This window comes from Berghia stephanieae, chromosome 2 (assembly GCF_034508935.2).
Source record: "Berghia stephanieae isolate SIO BIC M18660-M18661 chromosome 2, UCSD_Bste_1.3, whole genome shotgun sequence".
NCBI classification, from domain to species: Eukaryota; Metazoa; Mollusca; class Gastropoda; order Nudibranchia; family Aeolidiidae; genus Berghia; species Berghia stephanieae.
The window spans coordinates 124,752,945-124,766,225 of NC_088361.1; the positions used below are offsets into that span (position 1 = coordinate 124,752,945).

The 13,281-nt window shown below is 30.7% G+C and overlaps 1 protein-coding gene across 2 annotated transcripts in view; it reads right to left on the reverse strand.

The window, feature by feature from the left end:
* Window positions 1–4,720: 4,720 nt before the first annotated feature.
* LOC144966517 (uncharacterized protein ZK1073.1-like) overlaps window positions 4,721–13,281 on the reverse strand; it is a 108,331-nt gene continuing 99,770 nt past the window's right edge. The window contains exons 9-13 of one of the 2 annotated variants that reach the window (XM_078903141.1): window positions 9,058–9,173; window positions 7,935–7,970; window positions 6,875–7,019; window positions 6,211–6,262; window positions 4,721–5,095 (exon numbers count right to left, since the gene is read on the reverse strand). In XM_078903141.1, coding sequence (XP_078759267.1) covers window positions 4,902–5,095; window positions 6,211–6,262; window positions 6,875–7,019; window positions 7,935–7,970; window positions 9,058–9,173 — 543 coding nt within the window. In that variant the 3' untranslated portion in view covers window positions 4,721–4,901. The remainder of the gene's footprint in view (window positions 5,096–6,210; window positions 6,263–6,874; window positions 7,020–7,934; window positions 7,971–9,057; window positions 9,174–13,281) is intronic. The other variant, XM_078903142.1, reaches the window with a different exon arrangement.

Here is a 13,281-nt window from a genome sequence, read left to right on the forward strand (position 1 = left end):
ATAAGAAAAATATTGGTTGTATCGTAACGAATGTGACGATTTTCCTATAGTTGGTAATGAGAGGGCTAAGAATTTAAAAAATAACATTACACGAGAGAGATGATTTACAAGGAAAAAAATGTCATCTCCAAAAACTGTTTTGACTGTTTCCCTCCCAGACAAGGACTCTGGCCAGGATCAGGACAAAACTAAGTAATCTCATTCCAAGACAAAGACAGAAAGCAATTGGAAAACAGATAAAGGGGGATAGCAGACACAGCAAGTACCTCCCTGCCCACTATGGGAGGTCGGAAACCCCACCCAGACCAAATTTTTAAAAATAAGTGTCGTTCCAGAGTACCGCAGTTAACTGGTTAAACTTTCAGAGTGACAAATTAGATGATGCAGGGAAGGGGGGGGGGGGTTGTTATGAGTGTTATGGGTAAAAGAGAAATCCAACTGGTAGGGAGAAAAAGTAAAAATAAATAAATAAATAAATAAAAATAAAAAACAACCCCCTCCCCCCCCCCCAAAAACAAACCCCTGGAATAAAAAATTGCTAAATCATTTCTAATAAATAATAAATGAATGAACGAAGACAATTCGTAACAAATAAAAACTTTATTTTTTTTACTTCACATTTGAATACATCATACATCTTGTATGTTTTTCAATGCAACATTAGAAAATAAAAATCTACGGGATGCCTGAATTAGATATCGTAACCATAAACGCACAATTGCAAAATTAGTTCTTCAAGAGTCGTGCGACCCTTGGAGGAGTTTACTCTCGTTATTTGTAGCATTAAACAGACAGTAACAATTGCTTGTTACCCTTTGGGAAATGACAATATACAAAGTAGCTACTCTTTATGAGAGCTTAAAAACCCAGCTGCTCAAATGTTGCTGAATGGAAAAAGGGGTCAGAAAAAAAAAACCAAACAACCCCCGCTGCACCCAGGATAAAACCGTTTATTTTTGTTTGTGAGGCGAGTGATCTCCCATGTGAGCTATCGGGTCACCCACAAATACATCAACAAATGTTGTGGATCAGATATCCGTGATGATCGTAGATATTCAGTCATAAAAAAGTACTGTTTTCTTTTTTTTCAAGAAGATATAAGCTATGAGAGTCGACGAAAGAAATAATAACACACGCGCCTCCACATAAAAAGATAACTCTATTTAACAGTGGTATTTTCTTATGGATTATAAACTGAATGCGAGAGTGCAGTGCGCAATACTTCACCTTGACCATACCGGTGAGTAGAATGATTTTATATGTAGCTTCTCTTCTTTTCTTTAAAACATGTTATAGTCTAATGGCCTAAACATAATTGATATTGCTATTGAGATAACCCATATGTGCTCGTGTACATTCACGTCGAATGCAAAAGCTTGCTCACGCAACTATTGCGGATCACGTCAGTAACAATAATTAAGTGCTCACTTAGGTTGTAACTGCCTACACTGTGTAATGGTTTGAATACAAAATGCATGTGTTATATGGATAGATAACTATTGATAATGATAACCTGGAAATAGTGCAGCATTGTCCCAGGTTATTTAAAATTATAATTCGAGTCAACACCATGATTGCAATGGATTAACGTGTTTTGGTGATATAAATGAAAATGCCCTTCAAAATCTTAGAAATAGTCAAAATATATAATGGATAAGAAAACGTCAAAATACCGTATAAGAAAATAAGAGATTGAAATTGAAAAGTTATAAAATAACCCCTAAGATTAAAAGTGAAAAAACTTAATGCTTACTTTGCTTTATACAATTAACAATAGGTAGCAGTTACAGGTATATATTGCATTTCCACACTGATATCTAAAGTGATTAAACACTGATATTGATTCATATTTTTAAGCTTTCTGATCTTTTTATCTATAGGGTGCAACACTATTGACCTCATGACATGATTATACAAGAGAAACTTCAAAAACAAAACAAGAACAGAACAGATGGTACCTCAATTAAAACTCTCGGAAAAGGTATTTAAGCGTACTAATTCTTCTTTCATTACTATGAAATAATCAACCACCCCTATCCTCCTTTAACATCACAAAATCCTTCTTGGTCAATTTTTGCGCAAATAGTTAACCACATTCATTTTTGAAAATGTGACTGAGCAGTTAAATGAATTCCAGGCATGAAACAAACATTCGAGATTGTCCTCTTAGAGTGGCAAGATTGACTTCCTGCACTTCCTGCAGCAGATCCAAAGAAACATTGCTACTGATTATGGCTGAGAGAATATACTGGCGGTGTAAGTGTGTGTGTGTGTGTGTGTGTGTGTGTATATATATATATATATATATATATATATATTTATATATATATATATATATATATATATATATATATATATATATATATATATATATATATATATATATATATATACACACACAAGAGGAAAGTGATCCCATCAGTACAAGTTGGTAGTCATTGTATTACTATTTTAATTCCTAAAATCTGAAAACTAATAATAAAGAATTCAACTCATTGACTTCTGAAACGAGGTGATTCAAACATATATCAATTTGGTTTACAGAGTGACCCACTTTCTATTACCTCCATATATATATATATATATATATATATAATATATATATATATATATATATATATATAAATTTCGAGAGATAATCGAGAGACCTACTTTTATTACCTCCATATATATATATATATATATATATATATATATATATATATATATATATATATATATATATACGCATTTTCTGGATTGTTGAGAGACGGAGGTTAGTTAAATACAACTTCTCTGACAATGAGGACGTGCTCAGAATTGACTTGATTCTAAATGACTTTATCTCCTTGAGAGAATTTAGATCATTCGCAGATGTGCGTCGAATGATAAACAAAACACAAAGAAATAATTCCTACCAAAGACATGAACCGGCGACCAAAAGTCCTCATTACTAACCTATGTCACGACTGTAGAAAAAAAAGATTTCTTAGCTATTGCTGTTAGAATTTGAGCATCATTTACAAGGCAACTCCTAGACATGTTATTTTACTCTACAAATGAAATTGCAGTAGATGAATGATAATGTTAAACAAACACATCGAGTACAGTCAAACAAGACTAACTTATTTTACATACATTACAATATACAAATGTATCTGGGTTATCAATATACTATGATTAAAAAATAGTTCTCTTTATAATAGGGTGGCATCTAAAGACATCTTAAAATAATGGCTTTACATAATGTCTATTAATGAAATGCAACATTGACAACAACATAATAACATATGAATACAAGATAAGACGATTGAATTACTTAAAATTTGACGAAAAAAGGCAGTACAATTTTCAAGTGATTAAAATAGAATATTTTTGTTATTAATTTACTAGATATCAGAGAAACTTATTAACTATAAATTGATTGCTGTATGACATAGCAATAAAACATGATGATAATTCAACATCAAATATTATGTTAAATGCTCGAATTCACCATTTAAAATTCTTCAATTGGTAGTTTCCAATTGGCATTTTAAAACAAAACCCTCTTTATATTTCAACAAGTAGAAGAATCCTGACACCAATTATATGCAAAAGAAAGTTCTAAATATAGTTTAACTTTCATTCTTTGATAAAGAAATGACAATCATATGCATAGTATTATTTCAATTGCATTGCAAACCAGTCAAAAATACAATTCATACTCTGAAAAAAATGTTTTAAACAAATAGTTAATGAAAAGAAAGATAAAAACAGTTAAAATAAAATACAAATTTACATATGGAAATTTTTATTTTTTTTATTTTTTACTTTTTTAAATTTTTTATTTTAATTTATCTTATTTTTGGTACATAAGCTTGGACCGATTGATGTCAAAATAATATAAAATAATAATAATAATAATAATAATAATAATAATAATAATAATAATAATAATAATAATGATGATAATAATAATAATAATATTAATAATAATAATAATTATAAAAATAAATGGACCAGATAACAGAATCTCTTAATTCAAAAATATTACTTTAAATAACAAAACAGTTGCAATGAAGTTTCGGCTGACATACCCAAGGACAACATATCACTCGTTCTTTTTAATAACACTCCATAAAACTAGACACGTCAATCACAGCATAATAAAAAGTCTACTTTTACTCTTCAAAAATAGAATAAACAAATTGGTACTTTATGAACACAAGATTTTTTATTTAAGTTTTTAAAAAAAAACCCTTATCATCCTCATACGTTAACCAAAGCAAATGTCACTCACTATTTTTTAAAGTAATCAAATGAATGGGAAACTAATAATAATAATAATAATAATAATAATAATAATAATAATAATAATAATAATAATAATAATAATAATAATAATAATAATAATATTAATAATAATAATAGTAGTAGTAGTAGTAGTAGTGGTAGTAGTAGTAGTAGTAGTAGTAGTAGTAGTAGTAGTAGTAGTAGTAGTAGTAGTAGTAGTAGTAGTAGTAGTAGTAGTAGTAGTAGTAGTAGTAGTAGTAATAATAATAATAATAATAATAATAATAATAATAATAATAATAATATTAATAATAATAGTAGTAGTAGTAGTAGTAGTAGTAGTAGTAGTAGTAGTAGTAGTAGTAGTAGTAGTAGTAGTAGTAGTAGTAGTAGTAGTAGTAGTAGTAATAATAATAATAACAATAATAATAATAATAATAATAATAATAATAATAATAATAATAATAATAATAATAATAATAATAATAATAATAATGACAACAGCAACCAGACAAAGTCATTTATTAAATACAACCCTGATTTAAGGGAGACCACCATTATATAATCTCAAGCATACTACCACTCTCAGAACAATAGTATTATCATCATCATTATAGTACCAGTACCAGCCAAACACTTCAAACAGTTTAGCTCTTGGCAGGACTAGTGGAGAGAACTCCACCTGTCTTGGTAGGGGATCCAAACTTAGGAGGGCTGACGGAGTAGATTCCCCTGGGCATATCAGCTTCTTCCATGGACATAGATCGTGTACGGCCTGGGGGAGTACCACTGCTGTCGATGGAGGAGGAACGCTGTACACGGGGCATAGGTACACCTCCAACTGTTGACATTTAAATGGATAAAATTTAAAAAAAAACAATTATCAATTATTCAATTAATTTTAAAATGTGCGCTCATTCTTCATGGCTTTACGACGCTAGAGTTACTTGATCCTTCTCTGCTTACTTTACCATATCTATTACATCCTTTAGACAGGTAACCATTTACAACTGGATTAAATGTGGTAATTAATGTGAGCAAAAAAAAAACGTAACAAATGCCAGAGTCATAGATTTGCAGATAATAATAACTACCACAACAACAACAACAATAATAATACCAGACAAAGTAAAAATTATAGCAATGACAACAGCAACAATCTATACAATACATCTACACACTAAATTGTGTTGTACTTGTTAACAGTTGTTCCGTGGACTACAATGCCTTCTACATGTTTTCCACATTTCATTATACATTTATCATAGAGTTCACGTTAGGACTATATTTCTGCCCACAATTTTTCATGGTTTTGATATAGTTGCTAAACATCAAAATCCAATGATTCCTCTTTTGGAGTATATATTTGAAATGTTTTCATATCCACTTTAGGTACTTTTTTTATCACTATCATTCTATTGGGTGCTCCAAATGTCCTTCGTAACATCGAATTACTTTAGACTCTGACAAGCCAGCTTTGTGTTGAAAAGTAAAGTTGTACGATCACTCTAGAATATCCTATATCCATTAAAAAAAACAACATATTTCACACTTCATTTCTGATATTCTTTAGATGTTAATGTTCATACAGTTATCTCTTTTATTAAATTGTCTATCTTGATGTCAAATGCGGTGTTTGAATATTCAAGCTTCCTATCCTAGTTTAAACATTTTCGTGAGGCAGCTTAATGATTTGTTAGGCAATACCTGTTGACATCGCGACAGAGCGAGGTAGTACTGTCATAAAGTGAATACAGTCACTTCATTCTCAACATAGTGCAGGAATAGTTTGCTAGCTTGCCTGGTTTCAGTCCAACACTAAAAAGAGGCTTAACTGGACTTGGTGACGTTCCTCTAACATGAAAACTTTCCATCCACCAATGTTGGACATTATCTCAATATATTGGTACTATCCATGAAAATGAAGAGAAACCAATACAATGTTAAAATGCTCACCTAATCCCAACCCTTGCAAGAAGTAGAGCAGACTCTCTGCAAATCTTTCAGGCTGAAAAGAAACAAAACACGCCAAATATATGTATTTGTGAGTCATGCTACTTCAAAAGATAGTTCCAATCAATTCAAAAGTTAGAATTATCAGCTCATTTGAAAAACTTACTGGTCTTAAATCCCAGTACCCAGTGAGTTAGATGTATCTCACCACTCTGTCCAACCAGGGTTGATGTCGTTGTCTGACATCTAAAAGTCGCAGATTACATTTTTTTAAAACGGATAAGTTTCATAAATAATGCATTTTCACCTTCTAATTCTACATGTGGGGCAATTCGTAACAGTCTCAGCCTTCCAGTAACCAATAGATAAAATACTTATTACATCTGCCAGCAGGATATAAAGTAACAACACACAAAAATAACTGCAACCTTGAACATTTACAATCTGATAGATATATTTTAGTGGCGACTAATCACCAAAATTGCTGTCTAAAAACAATAACAAAGAGCCAAGTGATATCAAATTCGTTCCTTCCATACGGTTCAAATGTTAAAAAATTATAATTTTGATCATTTTGGTTTTAAAATTAATTTTCAGAATATTGCAAACAGCCACATCATACAAGACTGAGATTGTGGGTCACATATTGATTATTCTTTCAATTTACCTTTTCTTCCAAGACATTGGCTACTCCGTTAACCTCGACAATCTCAGCTTCGTTCTTGTTCAATTTTTCCTTCATTTTGGTGAAGAGATTGTAGACGGTGTGGTTAAAGGATGCCTTGCTGCCAGTCACCATTAGAACACGGCACCTGCGGCATGAGAAGAAATATAATTTACATTCTTAGACAACGATTTCGGCCATGCAATAGCAATAAAAAATAACTTAAGGTAACTTAGAAATCTTAAAAGTATAGATAACAAATTCAAAAAGTCTTATTCTCTATGATTATTGTTACACAAAAGCTACATGGTGAAATGATATGTGGTTCTATGCTTATTAAGTTATTATAATAAATTCATAGGCCAGCAACATTATTGATTTCATTGAAATTCAGGTTGACAGGTGAAAATTCACTTCTTCAACTTGGTGTCTATCAAAATGTTTGTTTTTATTTTTAAGGGTTTTACGGCGCTTGCAACACATTTAGGTCATATCAGCGCCAGTAAAAAGGAAGAAAATTGGATAGTGAAAAGATTCTAGATGTACAATAAAAAAGGACTTGAAGAAAAAATTAAGACAAAGGGGACGGGTTCAAATACGGAAGAGATGTAGATTCCAAGAACACACTATCAGTGTACTTAATTTGCGATCACCTAAATGTCTAACCCATACAACAGCACAAGATCCCACTAAGAGGAATACACTCAGGTGTTTAGGTTATACATTCAAAATAACAAAGCTAATAACACATAACAGAGAGATGATTTACAAGGAAAAAAATATCATCTCTCACAACAATAACTATGCATTTGACTGTTTCCCTCCCAGCCAAGCACTATGGCCAGAGCCAAGGCAAAACCAAGTCACCCCATTCTAAGACAAAGACAGAAAAAAGCAAATTGGAAAACATATATAGGGGGATAGAAGACACAGTAAGTGCCACCCTGCCCACTATGGGAGGTCAGGAACCCTACCCAGTGTATCAAAAGCGTAGTGACCGTTGTACAAGTCTTGAAAGACAGTTTTTTTCTTTTTGAATTTTATTATTAAGAAATGTACTCACTTGATCTTCTGAACGTTGTCAGTAATGTTGGATCGTCTGTGAAGAAACGTTAAATATAAATAAGTGATATTAAGTTGGCAAAAATTACAACTGAATTGCATATTTTTTTAAAAGGAAAATTATAACACTTTCTTGAAAGGAATGAATTCTAAACCACTCAAAACCTCATTTATCAATCCCATATATCTATGCAGAACAAGATTTGGAGACTGATCAGAAGTAGGAAATTGTGGAATTATTCACTTTATGTGAAACTATAATCTTTCTCCTCTATAAAAAAAAATTAACTTAACCAAGATTCAAGTATCAAGTTTATTTTTACTTTTTGGTTTTTGAAGGCAACATACATGAAAGAGAAAAAGACAGAGAAAAAATGGTAAATGTAACCAACAAATAAGGAAGTGAAATACGTGCTCGTGAAATGGAACAACACACACACTCTCTCTCTCTCTCTCTCTCTCTCTCTCTCTCTCTTCCCCCCCCCCTAATAATAATAATAATAATAATAATAATAATAATAATATAATAATAATAATAATAATATTTAATAATAATAATAATAATAAATAATAATAATAATAATAATAATAATAATAATAATAATAATATAATAATAATAATAATAATAATAATAATAATAATAATAATAATAATAATAATAATAATAATAATAATAATAATAATAATAATAATATTAATAATAATAATAATAATAATAATAATAATAATAATAATAATAAATAAATAATAATAATAATAATAATAATAATAATAATAATAATAATAATAATAATAATAATAATAATAATAAATATATAATAATAATAATAGATATATAATAATAATAATAATAATAATAATAATAATAATAATAATAATAATAATAATAATAATAATAATAATAATAATATAATAATAATAATAATAATAATAATAATAATAATTAATAATAATAATAATAATAAATGTGGTTAAAATGTTGTTTCTTTTTTTTTAAGTTTCATATTTTTGACCATATATTCAATTTGAGCATCAATTTCAGTACGACATAAAAAAGCTTTCAAACCATGGATCACAATTGAACATTTGCCAATAGAGTAAGGGGTTAGACAAAATGACTTACTTCATGAAGGTTTGGACAAATCGCTTGAGATTTTTGGGATTGATTTTGGATCGCAAGGATTCCTGGAAACTTTCAATGACACGGTGAAGCTCCTCCTTGTTTTCGGCTTTCTCGAACTGTTATTAAAGAAAGAAAGATTTTTAGAAAAATAAAATGAGAAAAGTATTATTAGGATACCACTTATAAAAAAAGATTGTTCTTTGGGGTTTAACGTTGGAGTTATTTTAATTCATTATAGTCACACTCAACATGTTTACACATTGACTCGTTTACGTTAAACATCTTCATGCTAAAATTTCTCAAAGTAATATGACTATACGTGATCAAAAATAATAAAATAATCCAGCACTAAGATACTGTGCCACAGCAATAAAGGAACATTATTAAGGGAATTGGAAAGACATTTGACAAATATGGAGTTATATAAAATGAAAAAAAAATCTATATTTTGAGGGGGGGGGGGGGGGGGGGTTAAAGGCGAATTAAGCATTGTAATTGAGTGAAGCGAAATACAGATGAATAAACGGGATTCTAAAATTACCCAAGTGAGAGAAGTACTATAGTGAAATTGAAAAGTATGAAGAAGAAAAAATGAAATTTGCCACAGTAATTTCATTTGAGATTATCAAATATTTTGATCGTTTTCTAATTCCAGCTAATCGTCCCCTCTCTCTTGCACCCAAATTCTTCCATACCTTCATGTGGTATACTTGACAATTAATATAAAAACTGAATAGACTATAAAATCATTTACAATATGTGAATATATATGGGACCGCTAAAGGTTTGACAAATTGAACGATTATTTTGAAACTTGTAATACCTCTTAAATATGAAATATATTAACAATAATAACATTAATTTCACTTCAGTTATCAATAAAATAAGAGGGCCAAATAAGATGCTTTTTTTTTTCAAGAGAAAAGCATCGATTATACTAACAAACAAACATGATAAAAGAAAGAAAATGTAAAAACTTAAGTCATATTTAAAGACAAGACACTACCAATGTCACCAGATAGGCCCTAGACAGGAACCCGCGGGGGAAAAGGAAAGAGGGGCAATCCATAAACATTAAGTAATCAATAGTGAAATAAGCTAAGATGACCTGGGAATAGCTGATTTTAAAAAAAAGGCCCAAGACTGTCCAAACATGAAATCCACAGGGAGGCAAACCCCAATGCTTCTCTTGGCGAGGACTGGGTTATATTAAATTATATGTCATGTGAGAATTTCCTATGATAAGTAGACTTGCAATGAGCAAAGGCGTTTCAATGACAAACAAGCCTTAAGAGCCAATTACATCCAATAATCAGTGGATTAATCTCGGCTAAGTGAAATGAACAATATATTATAATAAATACTTGAAATTAACCAAAGGAAATATTGTGAAGTGCAGTGCTCATGGTGAAGCCATGGAAACAAGCTAAACAAATCTCATATTAATCAATCGATTCGGAGGAGGTGCTTGTTGAAGTTCTTGCTAATCATAAAATTTAAAATTAGATCAAACTAGGTAAAATGTGACCTACCTACCTGCCTATCTATCTATCTATCGACCTACTTGTCTATCTATCTACATATCTATCTATCTATCTTATCTACCTACCTACGGGCATATCTATCTATCTATCTATCGACCTACTTGCCTATATCTACATATCTATCTATCTATCTGTCTATCTTCTATTTATCTATCAATCTATCTAGCTATCTATCTATCTATCTATCTATCTATCTATCTATCTATCTATCTATCTATCTATCTATCTATCTATCTATCTATCTATCTATCTATCTATCTATCTATCTATCTATCTATCTATCTATCTATCTATATATATATATATATATATATATATATATATATATATATATATATATCTGTCTATTTTTCTATCTACTTACTTATCCCTCTATATGTTGTCTATCAGAGTAGTATTTCGTCCTATTTATTTATCTATTCATAAGTCTACTTGTATATTTTTCTTTCTATTGTCTATCGATAACACGACAAATCTAAGTCATTTGTCATTTATGGATATATGTGTATATATATATATATATATATATATATATATATATATATATTATATATATATGTGGTTATCATCCTTTATGGAGATCAGAGATTAGTGGGTAGAAATTAGAATCTACAGAATTAATAAATGTAAAATGTGTTACTATAATCATAATCCAACTCTCAAAAATACCTTCGCCCATGAGCACAAGTCATTATGTCTATCTTCTTTAAAACATTTCCACCTGAGTTTGTCCTTCTTTTTAGTATTTTTGGATTGTAGCAAGTCAAGAACTTGGGCTACAAGAAGTGTTACCGTTTTGGTGGTAAATTAAAGTTCCGTTCCATAAACAAAGACTTTAAGAGTTGTTGGAAATCTCTGCCAACCTTTCATTGTATCAAATATCAGCAACTCTTTCAAATCAAAGTTTTATCAAAGATGAAGTTTAAACAGGATGAGCGGTCTAGAAGAAACCGACTTTGATTGAAAAAGTTGTGACTTAAACTTAAAAGACGAAAATTTTATCATCCCCCCCCCCCCCCCCACCCCCACAAACACACACACACACACGTCCTTTGAGCACAGCGTAATTGCAACAAAAATATATATAATAATAATTTACGAAACGTCCACATTACCATATATTTAACAAAAAAGTAGTGGTATTGTGGTATGACTCGCTTTCGGATCGGAAAGTTGGGTTCAAGTCTCGCTTGGTGCATAGTTGAGTCCTTGGAAAAGACTCTTTACTCACATTCTCTCATCGTATTCAGGTGTAAAATGAGTACCTGGCCGTCAACAGTGTTGTCTCTGTCGGAAAAAAATTGTAATATCGCCTAAGGCGTCTCGTTCTACATGCTTCGTGTTGCTGTTGGTCAGGGATCCTTTGTAAAGCGCTTTGAGCACCTTTGGTGGATATTGCTCTATATAAAAGCTCTAGTTTTTTTGTTTTTTTTTTGGGGGGGGGGGGGGGGGGGGGGGTTTACACGCCGTGCACCCAGATTCACTAAATTAAAAAAAATAGATTTTGACACGTAATGGTTTCTTGATCCCAATGATAATTCCTAATGTCAAATGGGTAAAATTGAGAACCAATCACAGTAAAAGAAAAAGGACTACATTTTGATAAGAAATCAAATAGTTTTTGATAAGAAATCAAATAGTTTTTGATAAGAAATCAAATACTGGAGGGGCATAGTAGTAGAATTCCTTAACTTCAGAGTCTGAAATTTCAAACTCATGCGTTAAATTGGAATACATATGTTAATTATTCGTAATCAAACGATTATATTCTCTAAATGTTAAAGAAATATAGATTTTTAACTACCAAGAATAAACATAGAAAGATGAATAATAATATAATACTGATAAATAAATAAATCATTAGATAGATTAAATCCTAGGTGCACCAATTAGCATGCCAGATAATCCAACGTAACTATGGGCCTGCTTTAACATTGTTGTAATAATTCACAATCAAAAACTAGAGGTACCTAAATGAGTCAATAGGATGGAGAGAAAGATAAAGGGAGTAAATGTGACTCATAAATAAGGGAACAACACAAAATAAACGACGTTTCGGCCTTTGGACTTTTATATATATATATATATATATATGTATATATCGTGCTTATTTGAAAAAGGCCAATGGCCGAAACGTCGTTTGCTTTGTTGTGTTGTTCTCTTATTTATGATTCACATTTGCTCCGTTTTTCTTTCTCTCCATTGTAATGGACAATATTTTCCGTTCGGTTTGAGAGAATTTCCATTTACAACAATGAGACCAAAACAATTTGGGTTATCAGACCTGCAAATAAGTACACGTTGGTCAAATCTAATTTATACGTGGATAATCAATAGCGGATTACATGTTGAAGCATGTGTGATCATAATGGGTATAATATGTAATTTATGGAGGTTAAAGAATTTACCTCTGACGAAGCCTGTGTATAAAATATTTAAGAAATACAGATCTAAGCAATAACAAAGTGTAGCATATCTATGAAGGAAATAACGAGACGTAAGCATGGTCTAACGACGCACTATTGGAATTTATCACTTCAGACAGAATCCACACAATAAAATTTAAAACATAAAAAAGTAAATTATGATTATAAAGTACAAAGGGGGCAGCGTGGCTCAGTGAGACGGTCTTTGCTTCGTACCCGAGAGGTACCGAGTTCGAACACCTGCCGCGGCGCTG